General features: G+C 40.7%; 1 protein-coding gene across 1 annotated transcript; it reads left to right on the forward strand.

Moving 5' to 3' along the window:
• Window positions 1–703: 703 nt before the first annotated feature.
• hnrnpub (heterogeneous nuclear ribonucleoprotein Ub) lies at window positions 704–19,832 on the forward strand. The gene is made up of 14 exons (XM_061705227.1): window positions 704–1,316; window positions 2,478–2,592; window positions 5,471–5,550; window positions 14,289–14,428; window positions 14,563–14,662; window positions 15,008–15,120; window positions 15,238–15,501; window positions 15,591–15,710; window positions 15,861–15,989; window positions 16,075–16,243; window positions 17,378–17,674; window positions 17,751–18,034; window positions 18,116–18,253; window positions 18,351–19,832. Exons 1-14 carry the CDS (start codon window positions 860–862, stop codon window positions 18,399–18,401), a joined length of 2,457 nt encoding a protein of 818 aa, XP_061561211.1. The 5' UTR covers window positions 704–859; the 3' UTR covers window positions 18,402–19,832.
• Window positions 19,833–21,217: the final 1,385 nt, after the last annotated feature.

The following is a 21,217-nucleotide window of genomic DNA, read 5'->3' on the forward strand; positions in this document are numbered from 1 at the left end:
GAAAAGAATAAAATTGTCCATCCAATTTCTATGAAGGGTCACGGGTGAGTTTGGACTTACCCCAGCTGACTTTGGACTTTTTTCATGTCATCATCTGTGGAGGTTGAAAAAGTAATTACAGAATGACTCAATATTTTGACAAAAGTACGGTGTAAGATATCTTTGTTCACATATAGTACAAGTCTCTTAATGTGTGAGGAGTGACTATACACCTGCTCAATATGTGAAGACATTTACAGACATCAAACCAAGAAAGCATAAAAAATTGCAACCTTGGGAGAAAAAATACAAGTGTCTTTACCGTTATTAATCAAATTATATGAAAACGACCCATATACAGTACATAACAGTAGACTTTAGGCAAATTTCCCCTTGAGGGATTATTAAGCAGTATCCCTCCATCTATCCATTTTCTATACCCTGGGTCGCAGTATAATGAATAACATAATTAAAATAAAATATTATTAATATGTCACTGACAAAAGTTTTTTTCAACAACTCTTTTATTGAATCTCATTAGATTGTGCCAACGTCCCAAATGAAGTGGATGGTGAGTGAGTGTGCCTTATTCATTAACATGCTCATTGTTATTATAGTAATGACTTATTCATTTCCTCGCAGGTGGTTTGGTGTTGTGTGAAGGCAGAGCGACAGATGGGCTCTTGCTATAAAAATAAAGTTGCGCAGCGCTCCTGTCATTACGGTAAAGACGTGCCCCCTCCACACACGCACGGCGCTTGTACGCAGTCGGACAGGCAGCATTTTGGCGCAGTTTCACATCGGCTAATCAAAAGGGCGTTCGGTTATTTATTTCTGCATTTCAAGCGTAATATATTTGCGCCACCTAAAGCGTTCAACGATGAGTTCGATCAACGTCAAAAAGCTGAAAGTAAACGAGCTGAAAGACGAGCTGAAAAAGCGCGGACTCTCCGAGAAGGGACTAAAGGCCGAGCTGATGGACCGCCTGGAGGCCGCTTTGGACGAGGAGGCCGCGGCAGGCGACTCCCTCGACCAAGAGGCCGCCGAAGACGAAGAGTTTGAACAGGCCGCCGAGTCGGAGTGTATGGGGGAAGAAGAAGAAGGCGACGGTCCGGTTGAAGAAAGCATGGAGGCGAACGAGCAGGAAGCCGAGCAAGAACAGAACGGGGCAAGCGCCGCCGGCGGCGTCGCTGATGCTACTGTTGCTGCCGCCGAGGACCAAGAGATGGGAGACGGGGAGGACGACGACGAGATGGACCCCATGCTCAAGCCAGACGTGGACGACATTGAGAAAACCGAGGAAGACGACGGTGAGCCGGAGGAGCAGCCAGCTGAGGGTGAGTCGCCTGAATTGATCTCGTTTGCGTCTGACTGTAGCGGAGTTACCCCCCCCCCCCCCCCCCCCCCCGCAAAAACCAACTGCGGCAGAGAGCGTGTTTGAATTCAACGGGGAATTTCAGAGCGTCCATGTTGAGCTCGACGGCGTGACCTTAACTTGGCTAAGCGTTAGCTTCATAGTGACGCAGTTATGCTACTCCGGCCGTTAGCTCAACTAGCGTAAATCCCATTTTGCTTTTATTTCGTACCGTAAAAGTGCCCACTGTCGATTAATATCGCAATGTTATAGTCGTTCGCTGCGTAAAATGTGTCTACGACTTCGCTGAATAGGCGACCTGGTTAGTTACATAGCATTTTAGCAATCTGGCTTGCGTCATTTTCTTTGTCTGGCAAATTCTCTCGCGTGCTCAGTAGCCAGGCGGCTAGCTCATTTGGTTTCAGCGTTACAAGACAGGTTTAGGAATTCAGTGACCTACTCTACGATTCTGAATAAATTTTTTGGGCTACTTTCGTAGCATTTTTCCATCGGCGCTTTCGTTTACGTCTGGGTTGAATAATTAAAGTAATTGACAAAATCGACACTTTGAATGCATGAAATGTGACTAAAAGCCTAGAGCTGTAAACTATCCGAGCTTAAAATATGTGGAAAATGAAGAGGTGCTGTAAAGTTCGTTTAGTCAGCGCGTGGTCATTTTGTGTGGTTCGGCGAATTAGCGCGTTAAAATTGGTATTTTAGAGCTCTTAGCCGCCATTTTAATTCTGCCTAAACTATGGAGGGAATGGGGTGTCAGTGCAGTTAGCAGGTTCACAGTTCCTTGCATGGTACATTACCTATAAAGTACTTGTCCCACACTAACTATTTTGCACCATCTGTAGTGTTATTGTTCTCATTTTAAATACACAAAATTGTTTTCCCAGCCCCGCAACCATTGCCTTTAAATGTACATTTGGACCAGCCTGTGTTGTAATTAGACTCTGGTCATTACAGTTGTATTCTCATCATTGTACTATTGTGTAATATGAGGTGTTTCCACTTCTTTAGCGAATGACGGTCGACTTTATGTAACTGACTGAACGGGCTTCGTGGGACAGAATCCCACTGCCAGTCCGACCTCTCTCAAAGGAGCACCTCATTATATATCTTTGTTCTATTTTCAAAGGGGATGCGGACAAAGACACGAATGCTGATCAGAAGAATAAGAAGGGTGTTAAGAGACGCCGGGAGGAACATGGAAGGGGCTACTTTGAATTTATTGAAGAGAACAAATACAGCTGGTAAGGATGGGACAGAGCAAAATGGCCTTCAGCATTCCTGAAGTGCCATCATAGCTTTGTTGATATGTATTGGCTTTAAGTGCCGATGCACATATACCTAGCTAGCCTTTCAATAACATTTTATAAATAATCACTTTTTCATGTTTTTTGAGGGCTATCCCTGACTGCTCAGAGAACCTTACCATTATTTATCTTTTGCACATTGTTTTAAAATGCACTGCAATTCTGTAGCAGGAGTGAAACTCTAAAGTCAGCTTTAAATCTGCTCCTCACACTTTCTTTTGCTAAGCCAGTTGTGTTCTCAAGGTGATTCAAGACTGCTCTCAAAGAACCCAGAGGAACATTGCAGATGTGCACAGTTCATTTAATGGAGGGGAGGGCCTGACTGGGGTGGTAGCTGAGAAATGTGGGAGGTGGGCAGGTACATTATAAAAGTCTAAACGTCCACGGAAGAACTCGCTCTTGACCGTCACCGTCCATCGTTTGCCTCGCAGTTGTAAATAATTTTCATTATCCCTTCACTCTTTATGATGTCAAGATGATATTTCTGTGTTTCTGTCTCATGGATTATGTTGTGTGCGTGAGATATGATGTGAGCGTGGATGGTGTTACAAGGTTTAATTTTTCCATTTTCCCGCTGTGCTGGTGACATCATGCATGGTGCGCATGGTCTGTTCACATATGCCTTCTTCTTGATCAGTGTTCTCATTGCGTTAATCTTTACAGGCCAGTTGGCACAAAACCAGATTGAGTTATATATTTAGGTAATAATCACATCATTGGCCTCTGACAGACTAATGAGTACTAAAAATACTTTTTAGATTCAACATTCTTCCTTGCTTAGGCATTTTTGAGTGGCAGTGGTAGTCAGTATATGACATTATTGAGTTAAAAAAGTATTCCATGGTCCACATAATGGTTTGCCAAGGATTGTATAATCTTTTAAGGAGCATTACTTAATGTTCCACATGGACATGTTTCCTAGAGCCCTCCTGTGATTTAAGGGCCACAGATTTGCTACAGATTTGGTAAGTTACTGTAGCCTGCATTACTTCACATACTTTCTATGAAGTTACAGTGGAACCTCCAAATTCAAACACAACCTGCTTTGTGGTGCTGATTGTTTCGAAGTTGTTTTAGGATGATATTTCACCATATGAAATGATGGCGAGGGATTTAATAAATTCCAGGCTAGGGCTACACAATATTGGGGCTAAAAAATTACATTGCGATGTTTTATTTAAAAAAAAAATATATATATATATATATATTTTACACTTCCGGTATATATCGTGATGTGAATTAATGCAGGATCTGTGCTGGAAAGGTTAATTTTCTACACTAACTAGTTGAAGTTCAGTTCACCAGTGCGAATTAGTTCATATTTATTTTTTTTCTATATGATGCTGATGGGCTATTACCCTACTGACATTTAATTTCCCCATTGTTGCCACCGATTCAGTCCACACCAGTTGCCAGCTGCAGTGTTCACTGTACAATCTCAAAAACATAAGGGAAAAACTTGTTGCTTGATTGGTGTTTTTTTAAAATGAGGAATGAAAACAAAAACAGGACTTTTTTGTCCTTAATGTGCAAACAAAAACACGCAACACAGTATAACAGAAACGACGGTGAAAGGACATTAACTTTGCATTCCTCACAGCTCTGGCTTACTGTAATAACAAAACAATTTATCTATTATTGTATAACAAAACAAAAAAATCCATATTATCACAGGGTGGTACTATAGTGTTTTAAGTAAAGCATTCTGGACTTTATCCACGGCAATGCATTAAGCATTTCTGATGGAAAGGTCAGGTGGCATACCAGTTTCCACTGTCTATATATTACAAGCAAATGGGACGCCATCTGACTGAAAAATAAGATGCCATTAAATGTATGATAAGCCCGGGTTTGTGTAATGGGTATTTTCAGTAGTTCGGTGCTAGTACCTTTCAGTCGAAATAAAATACAGTTTTTTTTACTTCTTAAAAATAAGGAGATGGCTCCTCCAGCCAGCACTGTAGTGTGCCACTTTGTTCAGTTTTAACGTGACCTTAAGTCCATTAGCGTATGAAGTCAAGTAAAGTCAGCCAAGCCTTTGAAGACAAGTGACAGACATATTGGAGACCGAATAGAGGTGTTAACATAGCAATACTGCCACCCTGTGGCCTTTTTAGGTATTGCTGATATTCAGTTGTCCGTCAGCAAGCAACACACGAACAGTATTTACTGTTTGTACAAGTGTGTTCAAGACAGCATATGCTTAGTATTGATTTTTGTAATTGTTTCAAATTGAATTGTTCATATTTTACTGCACAGACAAACACTTTCCTATTTCCGATGTGAGTGTCTACTTTGTTTGTCGTCAAGCAAAACACTGGTGGTGATAACCCTTTAGATGCTTGCTGAGCTGAAGTGTCGTGGCATCGGACTCTTTCTAAATTTTGACGCAAAAAAATGTTCGTTAAACTTAAAATGGCCATTCAACTTTAGAGGTTCCACTTTAACTGTGACAGCATGTAATACATTTTGTCAAGCCATGCCCTACAGAGCACAACACAACAGTCAATAGAAACTCAAGTTTTCATGTGCCTGCAACAAGTCTTTGGACATATATTCACGTTTAAGGCTTGTGGAGGTGCTGTTGTCTTTGTCTTGCATTTAGATTTGCCTGGATGCTACAAGGTAAGTGTCTGTCCAGGAGCACAATGTGCCTCACTGCCCACAACGGGCTGGAGGCTTACTAACTTAATTTATAATCACCGCCCTCCAAACTCCACTTCTTTACAGCAAGTGGTGCCCCTACATTTCAAACGACCTTCATCGTCAAATTGAATGTGTATGGTCTTTTTTCCTCCCCCCCCCCCCCTCCCAGGGCCTCATTTAAGTCTCCTGTGCCCCCCTTGGAGGAAGAGGATGAAGAGTTTGACGACACCAAAGTCTGCCTGGACAACTGTGAGTCATCTCATGTGATAAACGACTACACTAATGGAGCCAGTCTTATTTTTGTTAGTTTCATCTGGTGTAATCCGTGGGCGAGCCAGTCGTCACAAGTGATGCCAAAAAAACGGCCATTTTGAGTAACGAGCAAAGTAACGAGTTTCCCTTCCCCGGGAAAGTAGTCAGACTACAGTTACTTCTTCAAACCATCAGTAGTTACTTTTGCAACATCAATGTCTCACATTGAATACTAGTTTGTTAGTGATTGGAACAAAGAGCAGTCAGCTGTGCAGAAGCATTTAACTGAGACCGCTCTTCTTTTCAACAAATAGAAGAAAGCGATTGGGAAGTGATTGTTTATTACACAATGCACAGTGACAGTGCAGTACCATAAAAGTGGAAAGAAATGCACAATTTCACTGTCACCACACTATTATATTTCTTAGTAAAAGTGTATTTTATTGTTACTTTTTTATTTACACATTAGGAATACAATTTTACTGGCGTGTTAAACGCGCAATGCATTGTGGGTTAATTTTTCATACCGAACTGTGCAGTCATAAATCTGTCGTGGAGGGTAAGGACTGACTAATTTACGGACTTAACGATACTTGGCTTCAATAATATTTACAATGAAAAGTGAGAACTCTCAACTTCGTCTGGAGACCGGACTGAGAGCTAGTTTAACACACTCCACGGCAGACGTTACGTGGTAAGAAAAAAAAAATGTTCTCTCTGTTTGCATCAAAATTACTGTGGTGGGAGCAATGGTGTGTGTGTGTGTGCGTGCGTGGGCGCGCGTGTATGTCATTCTCACGTTGACGTACACACGCGCACAAAGGCACGCGCACACAAACCGTTGCCTTCATGGATTGCGTTGGCATGTCAAGTCTGAACTAATTTGCTGATTTAATGTGGCAATTAATATTTAAGTTAGTGGTTCATGTTGATGACATCATTCTGTAACTTGTGTGTCGTGTATTACCAAGTAATGTGTGTCGTGTATTACCAAGTATTGGGTCCAATGTTTTTTTTTTTTTGTACTGTTAAGTGATATTCCCGCCACTTGGCAGGTGTTGAAAGTAACTAAAAAGTTAATATTTTACAAGTAACTTTTGAAATCAAGTAATCAGTAAAGAAATTACGTTACTTTTGAAATCAAGTAATCAGTAAAGAAACTAAGTTACTTTTAAGATCAAGTAATCAGTAAAGTAACTAAGTTACTTTTTACAGGTAACTGGCAACACTAATCGTCACATCAACTAAAATGGTACTCAAGAGTTCATTATGTCTGTAAGATGTTTACCTTCTAAATTGACAATGAGCAGCACTCTTTAGAGCACAGGCCTCTGCCAAGGCCTTAACGGTAACGATAGTTATAGTCTTCCTGCCCTACCTTACTAGATAATGCCCAGTTTGCAATAGACTTTACAGTTGACAATTTACTGTAGTCAATTAGGTGGTGGTAATTAATATTTCGAAGTAGTTGACAAACCAGGGACAGTGCCTCTGGATTGGCAGACTGGGGTGGTGGATCTCTTTTTAAGAAGGGGACCGGAGTGTATATTCCATATACAGGTGGATCACACTCCTCAGCCTCCCTGGTAAGGTCTATTCAGGGGTGCTGGAGAGGAGGGTCCGTCGGGAAGTTGAATCTCAGATTCAGGAGGAGCAGTGTGGTTTTCTTGTTGTTTTCCAGGCCTTAACTGCTGCCTCTTTCAGTTCCCGTTTCTAGGGGTTTCTCCCTTCAGTCTCATTTTTAGGAGGTAAAATGCAAAGGTCTATTGGGTTAAGGTCTGATGATTGGCTTGGCCAGTCTAAGACCTTCCACTTTTCCCCCTGATGAAGTCCTTTGGTTGTATTGGCACTGTGTTTTGGGTCATTGTCTTTTGTTACATGATGAAGCTTCTCCTAATTAGTTTGGATGTATTTTTCTGTGAATTGCCAGACAAAATGGTTTTGTGTTGTTCAGAATTCATTCTGCTGCTACCATCATGAGTTACATCAATAAAGACGAGTGAGCCCCTTCCAGAAGCAGCCATGCAAGCCTAAGCCATGATATTACCTCCACCATGCTTCAAGGATGTGCTTGTGTGTTTTTGATCAAAAGCAGATCCTTTCTTTCTCCATACTTTAGCCTTTCCATCACTTTGGTTGAGGTTAATCTTGGTCTCATCAGTCCATAAAACTTTGTTCCAAAGATTTTGTAGCTCATCTCTGCACTTTGAAAAATCCAATCTGGCCTTCCCATTCTTTTTGCTGATGAGTGGTTTGCATCTTGTGCTATGGCCTGTATATTTCTTCTCGCAGAGGTCTTCTTCGAACAGCGGATTGTGATTGCTTTACCCCCGTCCTGTGGAGGTTGGCAGGGATGTCACTGACTATTGTCTTTGGGTTTCTTCCCAGCTCTCAAAATGTTTCTGTCATCAACTGCTATTGATACCCTTGGCCGCCCTGTTCATTGTCTGTTGGTCAGTACACCAGTAGTTTCTTTCTTTTTCAGGACCTTCCACATGGTTGTATTGGCTATAACCAATTTTTGTGCAATAGCTCTGATCGATTCTCTTCTCTCAGCTTCATAATGATTTGATTTTCTCCCATAGACAGCTCTCTGGTCTTCACGTTTGTTTAACAGCAAATGCAGTTTTCACAGATGAAAACCAAAATCAAGTACTATCTAATGTTTACGCAATCAATCTAAAATGCAACACCTGAGCAACGAGGAACACCCATCAGTCACATGTTCCAATAGTTTTGCTCACTTGGAAAGTGGGTGGCTTCAAACAAAAGGTGCTCAGTCCTGAGTTGTTTTAACACATCTAGATGTAAATACCATGAAAGTAAAGCTGGAATTCTGAACTTTCTCATTTCATCTTTTCATCTGAAACCTAAATGTCTTCAGTATACAACAAAAAAAGTTTTCAATGTCATTTCACCATCGTTCCTTTCATACTGTGTTGCATGTTTTTGTCTGCACATTGACTACACTCCTGTTTTTGTCTCATTCATCTTTTAATCTGAAGCCCAAATGTCTTCAGTACACAACAAAAACAAAGGAATTGACCTTGCCGTTCCAGTACTTTTGGAGGGGATTGACTACAGTATTACTAGATCCAACCATCATACGTGTCCCGTGCCTACATGGTGACCATGTTGAATGTGGTGACGTTCCATCAAAGGCAATATATTGACACTTGGTGGGCGTGTTGAATGTGGCGACATTTCCAGGCCATGCATTGACGTGGCAGCCATGATGGCAGGAGTTATATTGGCGCATCGTGCTCTGCGCAGAGTGCACATGCCTGCAGTGTTAACTTAAAAAAAGAATACGATACACGTCTCTGGAGTCTGGAACATTCTATTTTTGGTACAGTAACAGTTTTTTTGTCAAGCCGTTAGTCTGTGGCAACGGATTTAGAAATAGGAACCACACTAATTCCTTGTGGCTCATGAAAGCGACGCGCCTTGACTCTCCTATGAGTACGTCAACAATGTCACCATCAAGCACACAGCGTGGTGAGTTTGGGGAGGGGGGGAATTAAATTTCTAATATTTTCAAGAGTTTTAAAATGCATTTACAGTAACTTTGTACTGTACTGATCATTTTAGGGCATGAAAAATTACAAAACCATGACTTTGTACTATACAGTAATATGGATGTCTATAGCCACAATAAAAGTGCTTCAATCTAATGTTACTGATAACACCCGCCCCCATTAATCCGTTAAATCAATGTTCCACTATAGATATGAGCAGATGATAATTTTGCATCTAATGTTCCTGTTCATTGTGGCCAAAAAAACTAAACCAAACAGTCAACCTCTGGTTGACGTAAAGCACAGTGACAGTAAAGCATACGTTGCCAGATAATTGTCCAATTGCAGGACTGCACACAAAAATTCAGCTAAACGTCTTTGTTTCAAGCAAGCCTGTTAAATACATGGAAAGGAGGTGAGAAGGATTTGAAGACTTTAGAATATTTACATTTGAGAGGCCAAATATTTACAAATTTCCATAGTTCTCCATGAAAGCAGACACTTTGTCTAATGAAGACATTCATGGACATGATCTTATAGTTGAGACAGCTGATCAACATTCTGATCTGAATCAAATTCTTTACCATGGAATCATTGCCAAACTAGAAGAGTGCCAGGGCCCAGTTTGAAATTAAAACTCTCTGAAGCCTACCAAAACCTCATAAGAGGCTAGGATCAAGAATTCCAAATACTGTAGTTTTCATAACCCGAAGAGGTGAATATGAACACAGCGGTAGAAAAATGGAAATTAATAATCTGTCCAGTTCACTCATTCTGAGTTTTGTGTAAACATGTTTTTAATCCATCAAAATGAATAACATACTGAATTTACAGTATCAAGTACAGTGGAACCGCTGGTTACGAATGATTGTTGACAAACAATTCGGGTTGCGTACCACATTTTTGTAGAAAATTTACATCCAAGTAATTTCAGTTTGTGAAGGGTCTTGGTATGGATGAACGGAAGGATCTAGGTTGTGCTTCTACTCACGCTGTTTGACTAGCTTTGACTGCGCATAAAGCTTGGATGGAAGGTGAAAACTAGTCTGCTCCGTGGCGTGAGGCAGAAGTTTTGCCTTAACATCCTCGATCACCCAATCACAAATACAGACCCTTTCCACAAAAAATAGAAAAACATGGAAAAGTTTATTTCCATAATTCCATTGAAAAAGTTGAACTTTCATAGATGATATATTCAGTGCACACAATTTAAACAATTTCAAGTATTTATTTATCTTTACATAATTTGGGCTTCCAGCTCATAAAACCCACAAAATCAGGAATTAAAAAAAATTGAAAACTGTGAAGAAATCAGCCCATATTTTGCAGGCCATAAATGTTTGAAACTGAGTGTCATACACTAATCACCTCCTAAACTCAAAGCACCCGCACAGGTTTCCCCAGGTGTCATTAAATTGCTTCAGTTTGGTTCAATGGTCTCAGTTGAGTTCAATATGGGGAAGACTGCAGACTTGACAACTGGCCAGAAGACCATAATTGATACTCTCCATAGGATGGGTAAGTCACAAAAGTTCATAGCTAAGGAGGCTGGCTGTTCACAGAGTGCTGTGTCCAAGCATATCAATGGAATGTCTAGTGGAAGGACAAAATGCCGCAGGAGAAGATGCACTAGCAAAAGAGAGGACCGTGGGCTTCAGCGGATTATCAGAGTGGAATGAGGTAGGAGCCACCGCTTCAATAACCACCACATTCAGACTCATCCAGGAGATGTGCTACAACTGTCGGGTTCCTCGGGTCAGGCCACTTCTGAGCCTGAGCCATTGTAGGAAGCGTCTCAACTCTGCCAAGGAGAAGGACTGGACTGGTTGCCAGTGGTCTGAGGTCCTCTTTTCTGATGAAAGTGAGCCTTTCATTCTGGAATCAAGGTCCAAGTGTTTGGAGGACGACAGATGAAAAACAGAACGCAAGTTGCTTGAGGTCCAGTGTGAAATATCCACAGTCAGTCATGATTTGGGGTGCAATGGCCAGTGCAGGTTTTGGTAAACTCTGCTTTCTTAAATCCAAGGTCACTGCAACAATCTACCACAATGTTTTAGAGGACTTAATGATTCCTTCTGCTTAGGATCTGTATGGAGATGCAGATTTCATCTTCCAGCAGGACCTGGCCCCTGCCCATACCGCCAGAATCACCAAAACTTGGTTTGATGCCCATGCTATCACAGTGCTTGACCGGCCCACCAACTCGGACCCGGATCTAAACCCTATTAAGAATCTATGAGGTATTATCAAGAGGAAAATGAGTGGCACCAGACCCAAAAACAAAGAACTGCTGACTGGAAGCATCAAGGAAATATGGGCTCCCATAACTCCCAGGCAATGCCACATGTTGATGGCCTCAATGCCATGGCGCATCGAGGAAGTGAGGCAAAGGGATTCCTAACCAAGATTTGAAGATTAACACATTGTTTTGAAAGTACAATGTTTTGATTTAATGTGACGCTAATTATTATTTAAATTTTTTTTAAGAAAAAAAAAGAAGTAAATGGTGATTTCGTTCATCACAGTATTCTAATTTTTTAAATTCCTGATTTCATGGGTTTTATGAGCTGGAAGGCCAAGTTATGTACAAAATAAACAAATACTTGAAATTGTTTAAATTGTGGGCACTGAATCGATAATCTGTGAAACGTTTTTACAAATGACAATGTGACCAATGTGATTTTTTCTGAACAGAAAAAGTAGTGTTTCCCAGGTTAGGTTTGTTGTGGCACAATAAACTAATGAATTAGAAAAGAAACCAACAAAAGAGAAGAATATCAGAATTTCCCCATTTTATTTTGGAAGAAGGCTCTTCAATGAGTGGCTATAATCCTCCTCTTTTTCCCTCCTTAAAGTTGATGAGTAATATACTGTTATATTTATTTAGTGTTTTCACTTATTTCTATATTGCACTATATTTATTTTTAACTACACTTAAAGGTAAGTATAATAAAATTTTGGGGCTAGAACCGGAAAAATTACCTCGGTTTAAGAAAGTTTCTGGTTACAAATGGGGTCATGTAAGGAAGTAAGTTCGTAACCTGAGGTTACACTGTGTACAGTAAATAGACAGTATACAAATCCTCTTTATATTGTAGTATGACAGTTTGAGTAAATATGTGCAAAGCAGTGAGCACCAATTCCACACAGAAATAAAGGTTTGTTTTTAGCGTTAAAATACTGTAACTACCAACCAAGCTAACACGAGGTAACTATATTGAATTAGTCTGATGCACAATTTTTGTACAAAAGTGGCCCATAGCTGCCTCGCAGATTTTTTAATATGTCTTTTACCACGCATAGTGTATTAAAATCCTTATACCTTTTGATCTGAAAGGACTGAGTGATAACAATTGAAGCGGTTATGCCCATGCTTTAGCTCACTGAGATGCTGTGCTGGAGTTTATTGACATGCAGGTTGTTACTCTGTCTGGACTAAGAGCCCAAGACAAACTTGCCAGTTTAACTCTCAATTAGACTTGTTGTCTTGCTCTCTATCGGCTGATAATTAGCATTTTATGCTGATCGCTTTTTCATATTTCGTCGATCCAATGTCATCGATCGGCTCCGCAGAAGACATTAACTCTGCGTCGCCGTCGTGTACAGTAAATTTGAATCCAAAAGCGAATTTATTTTAGCCTTGTTGCGTGTCTTTTGATGTACAGCTGTTAATATCTGACAGCCAATCGTTATTTTTATCAGACAACGCGTAATGCGTGGATCAGACAAGACAAATTTGGTCTTTCACGATTGTATGTCAGACTACTGCAAAAAAATCTTTGCATCCCGTCTTTTAAAGATCACGGGGCTTTATCGTGTCAACTCAAACGCAACCTGATACACTTGTTACCATGGCAACGACATTGCGACGCGTGTATTATAAGAACAAAATGGGGGGAAACGTGTGGTGGTGGTCAGCAGTGCTCGGGAGATTACGTTCATTGAAGGCTTGCTTGAGGCATGTTCGCGTACTTTTAATACGACATGGCTCACAAGCAGCCAACAAAACGGTATGTAGCCCAGCAAGCTAGTACTAGCACCAACGGTTGTACGTAAACATGCCGGCGTTATGTCTAATCATGCTCTACATTTTCGGTGCATGTGAAGTAATTTAATGACAAAAAAGTAATTCAATTACAGTAAGTTGGCACCCATTATTTCTGTCAAGTTGTAATGTTGGTTTGACCTGTCTGATTAGAATACATGACCTGACTAGAGCAATGATTTCCAACCTTTATGGAGCGCAGGCACATATTTTACAATTGGAAAATCTCATGGCACACAAAAATGTCACGAAAAGTCGATACACAGTAATGACTATGTACTTCCTGCCATCTAATTGAAGAGCATTTATTTGTTCTGTCTGTCACTATGCCTCATTGGCATAAATAGAGGAACAAAGATACATTTCTTACCTGAAGATCACGCATGGCACACTGGTTGGGAATCACTGGACTATAGAATACTTTTGAAGATATACAGTAAATGAAAAAGTCATTTCAAACGACACATTGCTCCATTTTTTTAAACGACCCCAAAAATCCTGATCGTGGAAAACCTTACTCGCAATGCATTTCTTTTCTCCCATTCCTTGCTGTGATCATTTCAACTCCAGTAACTTTGAATAAACATTCACATGGCAGCAAGAAGCTCGAGATTGTTGAAACACTATACAATAGCGACAACTCTTGGTATGCTGGTCATCGAAGTCCGATATCTCCTCCATATGCGGTCTTAAGACAACAATGACATTCACTCCATGTTATCACTGTTACGTTTTACGTTACCAATTCGTCATATCGTGTAACAATTTTGTTCATCTTACAATGCTTGTCCACATATTTCTAATAGGTGGGTTTAGAGTGTCTGCGCAAGGTTTTTTTTTGTTTGTTTGTTTTTTATTTATTTATTTTTGGGGCCTCTTGCAGGCAGGTTTGCGCAATATTTTTTCAGCATAGTCTGTTTCATCCGCCGTGTTTGTGTGGCGAGACTGTTCATGATCTGTTCAAGGGCAGCTTGGAAAGGCATTTTATGAGATGTTAAAAAGGAATTTGATTGTTTGAATTGCTGTAAAAGTCTGGCAAGGACAGATTTGGAAAGCCAACTAAACCATTCATGTATGCATACAAACTGGTATAAAACTAACTATTAACCAGTGAAGTAATTTCATATTTACATGACTGCAGCTATTAATGGGTCCTGTGGTTTTGCTCGTAGACAACTGCGACCTGCACTTTAAGGTATCACGAGACCGCTTCAGTGCCTCGTCGCTCACAATGGAGAGCTTTGCTTACCTCTGGTCTGGAGGCAAGGCTACATATGGTGTGAACAAAGGCAAAGTCTGCTTTGAAGTGAAGGTACTGTCATGATGAGAATGTATTCAAGGAGTTAATTTGTTCAAACTTAACAGCCATTTCTATTTTAGTCCCAATCACAAATAGTGGTTTATATATGTAACCAAGTTTGCCACATTTTCGTGTCTACCTGACAGATCACAGAAAAGATTCCAGTGAAGCACATTTCCAGTAAGAACATGGAAATCCATGATGTAAAGGTTGGCTGGTCGCCGGCTGCTGCATCGCTGCTGCTCGGTGGGTTCCCTCATTCTAGCTTGACCGACAAGTGTTTTGTGTCAACACTGCCTTAATAGTGTCAGACTTATGTGCCAAGTATGTTGTAATGTGTTGCACCTAGATAAGGCAAATGGGTAGTGCATCCTGTGTCTCTGTGCGAAATGGGTTGGTTGTCTCACTTTTATGACTTTGGTGTAATGGAGGCGGATTGACCTGTACAATCAGTTTAGAACAGTACACTTGCTGACCTAGTTCCACAGATGAGCTTTACAGTAGCAGCTCCTTATAATAGTATAGGAAATTTATTCTTTAAACATCCAGTGCAAAACGATTCACTAATCTTTATTGTGCGTTACGATTTAGGTGAAGACATCCATTCATATGCATACTCTGGGAAGGGGAAGAAGACTACAAACTCTGTGATGGAGGACTTTGGCGAAACCGTTGATGAAAATGACGTCATCTGCTGCCTCGCTGTAAAACATCTTCTTTAGTTGCTTTTAGTATCTGTTATTGAATGGTCATAATGGATATAAATGTCTTTCAAATCTACAACCTGTTCTTAGCATAGACATGCTCTTTGTTTTGTTTAGGACTTTGACGGGGATGAGACGGTTCTGTCCTTTTCCAAAAATGGTGGCGATCCAGCAGAAGCTTTCCGTGTAAGCAAAGACGAGCTAAACGGCCAGGCTCTTTTCCCTCATGTCATGTGCCACAACTGCGCCGTGGAATTCAACTTTGGCCAGATGGAAACACCGTACTTCCCCGTACCTTCAGAGTACACCTTCATGCAGCAGGTTCCTGTCGATGAGCGTATCCGTGGGCCCCAGGGGCCGCAGACCAAGGCTGACTGTGAGGTAGGTTGCTAAATGTCATTAGGAAAATACAGTTACGCCGTTGTCATTGCTGTTTGTTAACCTCTTCTCTCCACTGTTCTGTGCTGTAGATCATAGTGATGGTTGGCCTGCCAGGGTCAGGCAAGACCACATGGGTGAAGAACCATGTCCAGGAGAATCCTGGGAAATACTACATCCTGGGAAGTGACACAATTGTGGAAAAGATGATGGTCAGTTGTGGTACACGCATACTCCTTCATAGATTTAGTATCAATATATGAAATGTAAGCTGGACTATTTTTTTCCATTGTCTATTGATAGATAAGCAGAATTTACCTGTGCTATAATTTTGTTGTTCCTTCTTGATTCCTGCCATACAGATCAACAGTCCAAATAGGCAACCCAAAGAGTACAACAAGCTCCTTGCCATTTCCCAGCGTGCACCTCTTTTCTTAGGAAAGTTCATCGAGATTGCCGCACGCAAGAAACGAAACTACATCCTGGATCACGTTAGTCACTTAACCGTTGCTATGCTATAACCAGTGTACCATGTTGAACAGAAGTATTTACTGTAGGATTTTTCTCCCCCTCCAGACTAACTTGTCTGCCCCTGGCCAGAAGAGGAAAATGTGTTTGTTTGCTGGCTTCCAGCGCAAAGCTGTGGTGGTGGTCCCCTCCGAGGATGACTACAAGCAGAGGGTCCAGAAGAAGGTCATGAGTGATGGCAAAGAAGTCCCGGAGCATGCTTTTCTCAAGATGAAAGGTGAAAGAAGCAGCAAAAGAATTGAGTCACAAAGTACAATTACTACAAATCTACTTGAGTACAGTAAGAGAACTGTTCTTAAGTAGACTTTTGAGGAATCTGTACCTTATGAGAGAGTATCTTTTCTGACCTTTTACTTCTACCCTCTACATTTGAAAACTGATATCCGTACTTACCGTAATTTGTCGTGTATAATGCGCTTTCTCCCCCCCCCCCAAAAGTGGCAGTCAATGGTGCGCATCATTCATAGGTATGGGGGAAAACGAAAAAAAACGTAACATTTTATAAATGTATGCCGCCATCGAGAGGTTATGAAAAAGCTGTACACTTTCATTCCAATGTGCCACTGCCCCCCAAAGTTTGAGAGAGGTGTACACTTTCATTCTAATATACCGCCGCCACCTAGAGGTGATGAAAAAAGTGTGCATACACTTTCATTCCAATATGACAGGGGTACATATGACTGCATATACGTACAATATTGCTCATAAGTTTACATACCCAGGCAGAATTTGTGAAATAATTTTTTTTTTTTTTTTAAACATGCCTGATGACTGAACAACAACCATAATTTCTTTTTGTTTAACGGTAATACTTTTCTGAAATGCTTGACAGTTTAATTTGAATCCCATTAAAATGAAATGTTTCGCCTGGTCCTTCATGTTTTCTTTAAAGAATTGTACACCTTACAAATTCTGCCTGGGTAATCAAACATGAGCACAACTGTGCTTTCTCATTTACTATATAAAAGTAGGGCTATGAATTTCTAAATATGAGCAAGTAAATAAGTATGTGTTCAAATAAAGTGCTTCAGAATTGTTATTTTAAAAAACTAACAAAATAGATACTTCATGTTTTGATCATGGGGTAGAAGAAAAATCATGCATTGTAAAAATGTATAGAAGGATTTTCCAGAATTTTGAGGTAAACTGGGGGTGAGAGTTATAAATGGGTGCGCATTATACATGAGAAATTACGGTATTATTCATTTTGTTAAAAAAGACTGTAATCGGTAGTTCTACTTTTACCAGTCTTCCTAAAGTACTGTTTGTGAGTACTTTTGTTCACTCTGGAATTGTTGCATAGTAACTGTTAACATATTGCTAAAGATGTCACCATGTTTGTCCATCACAGGCTTCTATTCTCTCCCCGTGGAGGGAGAGAGCTTCAACGAGGTACTCTTTGCCGAGCTACCGAGGGATGACGCTGCCAAAGTACTGGAAACGTACAAAGAGGAAAGCAAGACCGCCCTGCCTGCTGAGAAGAAACCCAACCAGGGAAGTACCACACCAAAGCGAAGTGGTGGGTCCCGCACGGGCGGTCGCGGAGGCAAGAACCAGTTTGGCCGCAGCAGTGGGTCCGCACAGAGGGGCGGAGGCGGAGGCGGCGGTGGTCGTGCGGGCTTTCAGAACAGAGGCAACTTCAGAGGAGGTTGGAGGCGTGTTTGACACACAAGGTTGTTGACAGTGTTGCGTTTTCCTGAGGCTGATCTTTTCTCTCTTGGCAGCCCCCAACCCTCGTGGTGGCTTCACACGCCCCCCTCGGAGCTACCTCCCACCGCCGGCATACAGAGGAGGATACCCCAGCCGGGGCAACTACAACCATAGCGGTGGTCACATCACCAACCTCGGGGGATCCCCCAGAGGTGGACCGATGAGGGGTAACATGGGCCCCAGAGGCGGACACATGAATAGAGGTGGTCCAATGAACAGAGGGAACATGAGCAGAGGAGGAGGAGGAGGTGGTGGCAGCAGCATGGGTCGTGGCGGAAATAGAGGACATCACAACCAGGTTGGTGGTTGCCCATCAGTGAAATCTTGTGATCCTTTTGGAACGCTTGTGCACCTTTTTTATCATGCGTTGCCTTTTCAGTTTCAGCAGAGAGGTGGTGGCCGAGGCAATTTTGGCAACAAGAACAGCAATTTTAGCAACAACAGGAATAGTGGCGGTTTTGGCAACAGGAACGGAATGGACAAAGCCCAGGCATTCAACCAGAGCTGGCAACAAGGGGTCAGTGTTTCTCCTGTTCTCACAACACGAAGATCATATTTAGCTTTAGACAGTCCGTATTGCTATCACTTGTCTCTAAACAAGTCTCTTTGTGCAGTTCTGGAACCAGAAGCCATGGAACCAGCAGTTTCAACCCGGCTATTACTAAGAAACTTGTTCTAATGGACTGGTGGCCACACTGAAAACCACTCTAGCCACGGACCATCTCAACCAACGCCATTTTTCATAGAACCTGCTTTTAAGAATCTACTATGATGAGCAACATGGTCAACATTCCAATCCAGACGGAGATCAGGCGTCGTGAAATCATTGCTCTCTGAAGATCGGGAGGCACGTGTACAAGCCACGTGTACAATATGGATTTGTTTTTCTTTATCTTTTGTTGTATATTTCATTTGCTTTGCACCACTTTTAAATGACATGCTTTTAAAAAAAAAAAAAAAAAAAAAGGTTGTAATATCAAGAACCAGAACTTTTTTTTTTTTTTCCAGGGGTGTGCATTTTTATGTAGTTTTTTTTTATTTGCTTTATTTTTATTTGTAATTGTAAATATTTGTTTGAATGGTTAAATAATTCATTCTCATTGTAGCTTCTAATGATATTGTTAATGTCCACTGTGCAGTTAAAGCAAAGCCGCAGATGAATTCAAGCAAATTTCTGTCTCTTGTTCCCACTTCCAAAACTGTAAGCCAATTTATGGACCTTCAATAAAAAAAGAATTTCATGTTTTCTCCTGGTTTATGACTTGGTTCGAAGGTGTAAAAGACCTTTTGAATGGCCTGTTTGCGCTTCTGTGATCTTGCCTATTCTAATGTGCACTGAATAGGTAAGATATTTGAATCTCTCAGAATGACCTGATTTTGAACAAACAATGTTAACTATATATTGTTTTGGTTGTGCCTTTTAAAACTCCCTCTGCACATTTGTTTAAAGAATCTCACGGTAGGCCAGATCAAATTATCTCAAGGTTTTAATGGTGCCCACCTTAGCAAATGTGATCACTCCACATGTATGCTTGTAATTGGGCTGTTAATCTGATTGAAGTGAAACTGAAATTGTAGCTGTACACTTTAAAATCAAAAGCAATATTTAACTTCTTTCCTAGCTTTGGATTTTGGCTGGGCTCATGTTTGCATGTTGACGTTATAGCAGAGACAGTAGCTGAATGCAGATCAGGTTGCTCATCTTTCACCAGCAAACTAACAAGGGCTACACAGTGTGTGCATTTCATATCTACACAAAGAAGTCCCTTATTTCTGTCCTGTCTTTTAGTTCGTTTTCTCCGTGGCCTGACACCTCTGGGTCCTACATAATTTCAGTACGCCTAAATATCTTTTTGTTTGCCCCAAAGGAATGTTAAAATAAACATGTAAATACTCTTGAAACAATTATTGCTGTGTTGTGATGAAAGTGTTAGTTTGCCCAGTACTGCCGTGTGTTCCACTGTTTAAATGTCTATAAAAGTTTTGTTTTGATAAATTAGCAGAATTAAGGTTAAAAAAGAACAAACGCTGTATTTTTATTGCTTTGTCGCAGGTTGTATATCAGGTCCTGTATTATTAAACCAACCATGCTACAACTTGTCTTTTGTATCTTAACAAATTATTTTTTTGTGTCTCAACTTTATTAAAGTTATAAATACGGTTGTGGAAGTTTTTACTGTGCTTAATTTGTAATTCCACAATGTCGATCACTGCATTTTTCAATTTTAAAACTGGTTACCTTTTGCCACCATAGCAGCCTGTACTGTACATACAGGGGGGGTCCTCAGTTTGCAATGGAATTCCGTTCCTGTGGCAGCGATGTAACCTGAATCTATGCAATTCAGAAATGTGCCAGTCTTCCTAATCTATGCTAACGCAGTAAATAGTGCAGTAAACTCATAGTTACCGTAAATATATTTATGAACACTTACATGTACAACAATCAAATGGAAACCCTAATTACGGCTGTAACAGTGTGCCTTTATGTGCCACTTGGCAATGTATTCTTACGCCACTGCACAAACTAGTGCAAGGCACACTGTTCGTAACCTTGAAATGTGAAGGGCACCGCCTATATTGACAACAGCACTCTAAACCCACCTATTAGAAATATGTGGACTAACTACAGGTCAAGAAAAGCTCTTTCAAGACACTTATTACAGCAAGCCAATAATTTTAGGCGTCTTATTTGGTTTTGTCTTATTAGCAGTGCTTAGTTTCTTTTTCTGCTTGTATTAGTAGATAAATTGTCTCATAATAGCTCGCTGAGTGGTTAAAGACATGCATTTACTTCCTCCACAAAAATTGCATCCAGCAAAACTACATGCAGCTCTGCTTACCTTTTGCCTTTGACATAATAGCAGGGGCATCATCGTACCTGGGAGTATGTGGGTCAGGGTCTTGATAGTCTTCCAGACCTTCTGGCACCCGGACTCCAGTCTTCCATCTGAAAGCGGCTCTCGATCTTCTCACAGCCTATCTGGTCATGAGGTGTTGTGTACTTTACAATCGCTAGCTTACAGACGCATTTTAAGAAAAGAGCAGATCACGAAAGATTTGCTTGGTTGTTCAATTTCACACTTGATTCTGCTCCAGAGACCCAACTATTTTTGTACAACCAATTAAAAAGTATTTTTAGGAAAAGGTGGTTGTACAAACTCCAATACCAATGAAGCTTGGACGTTGTGTAAAACAGAAATAGAATACAATGGCTTGCAAATCATTTTCAACCTATATTCAATTCAATACACGACAAAGACACGATAGTTAATGTTCAAACTGATGAATGTTTTTGTTTTCTTTTTTTTTTCAAACATTCTCTCATTTTGAGTTTGATGCCTGCAACATGTTCTGAAAAAGCTGGGACAGCGGGAACAAAAGATAGGGAAAATTGAGGAATGTTAAAAAAAACACCTGTTTGGAACATTCCACAGGTGAACAGGTTATTTTGAAACAGGTGAGAGTGATAATTAGGTATAAG

The sequence above is a fragment of the Phycodurus eques genome, chromosome 18 (assembly GCF_024500275.1).
Source record: "Phycodurus eques isolate BA_2022a chromosome 18, UOR_Pequ_1.1, whole genome shotgun sequence".
Taxonomy (NCBI): domain Eukaryota; kingdom Metazoa; phylum Chordata; class Actinopteri; order Syngnathiformes; family Syngnathidae; genus Phycodurus; species Phycodurus eques.

What these genes read in the sequence shown, in the direction of transcription:
- hnrnpub (XM_061705227.1), top strand. Translation starts at nt 860, where the DNA reads ATGAGTTCGATCAACGTCAAAAAGCTGAAAGTAAACGAGCTGAAAGAC. An exon ending in AAGTCTGCTTTGAAGTGAAG is followed by an intron (nt 14,429 to 14,562) that starts GTACTGTCATGA and finishes TCTACCTGACAG; the next exon opens with ATCACAGAAAAGATTCCAGT. An exon ending in ACCAGAGCTGGCAACAAGGG is followed by an intron (nt 18,254 to 18,350) that starts GTCAGTGTTTCT and finishes CTCTTTGTGCAG; the next exon opens with TTCTGGAACCAGAAGCCATG.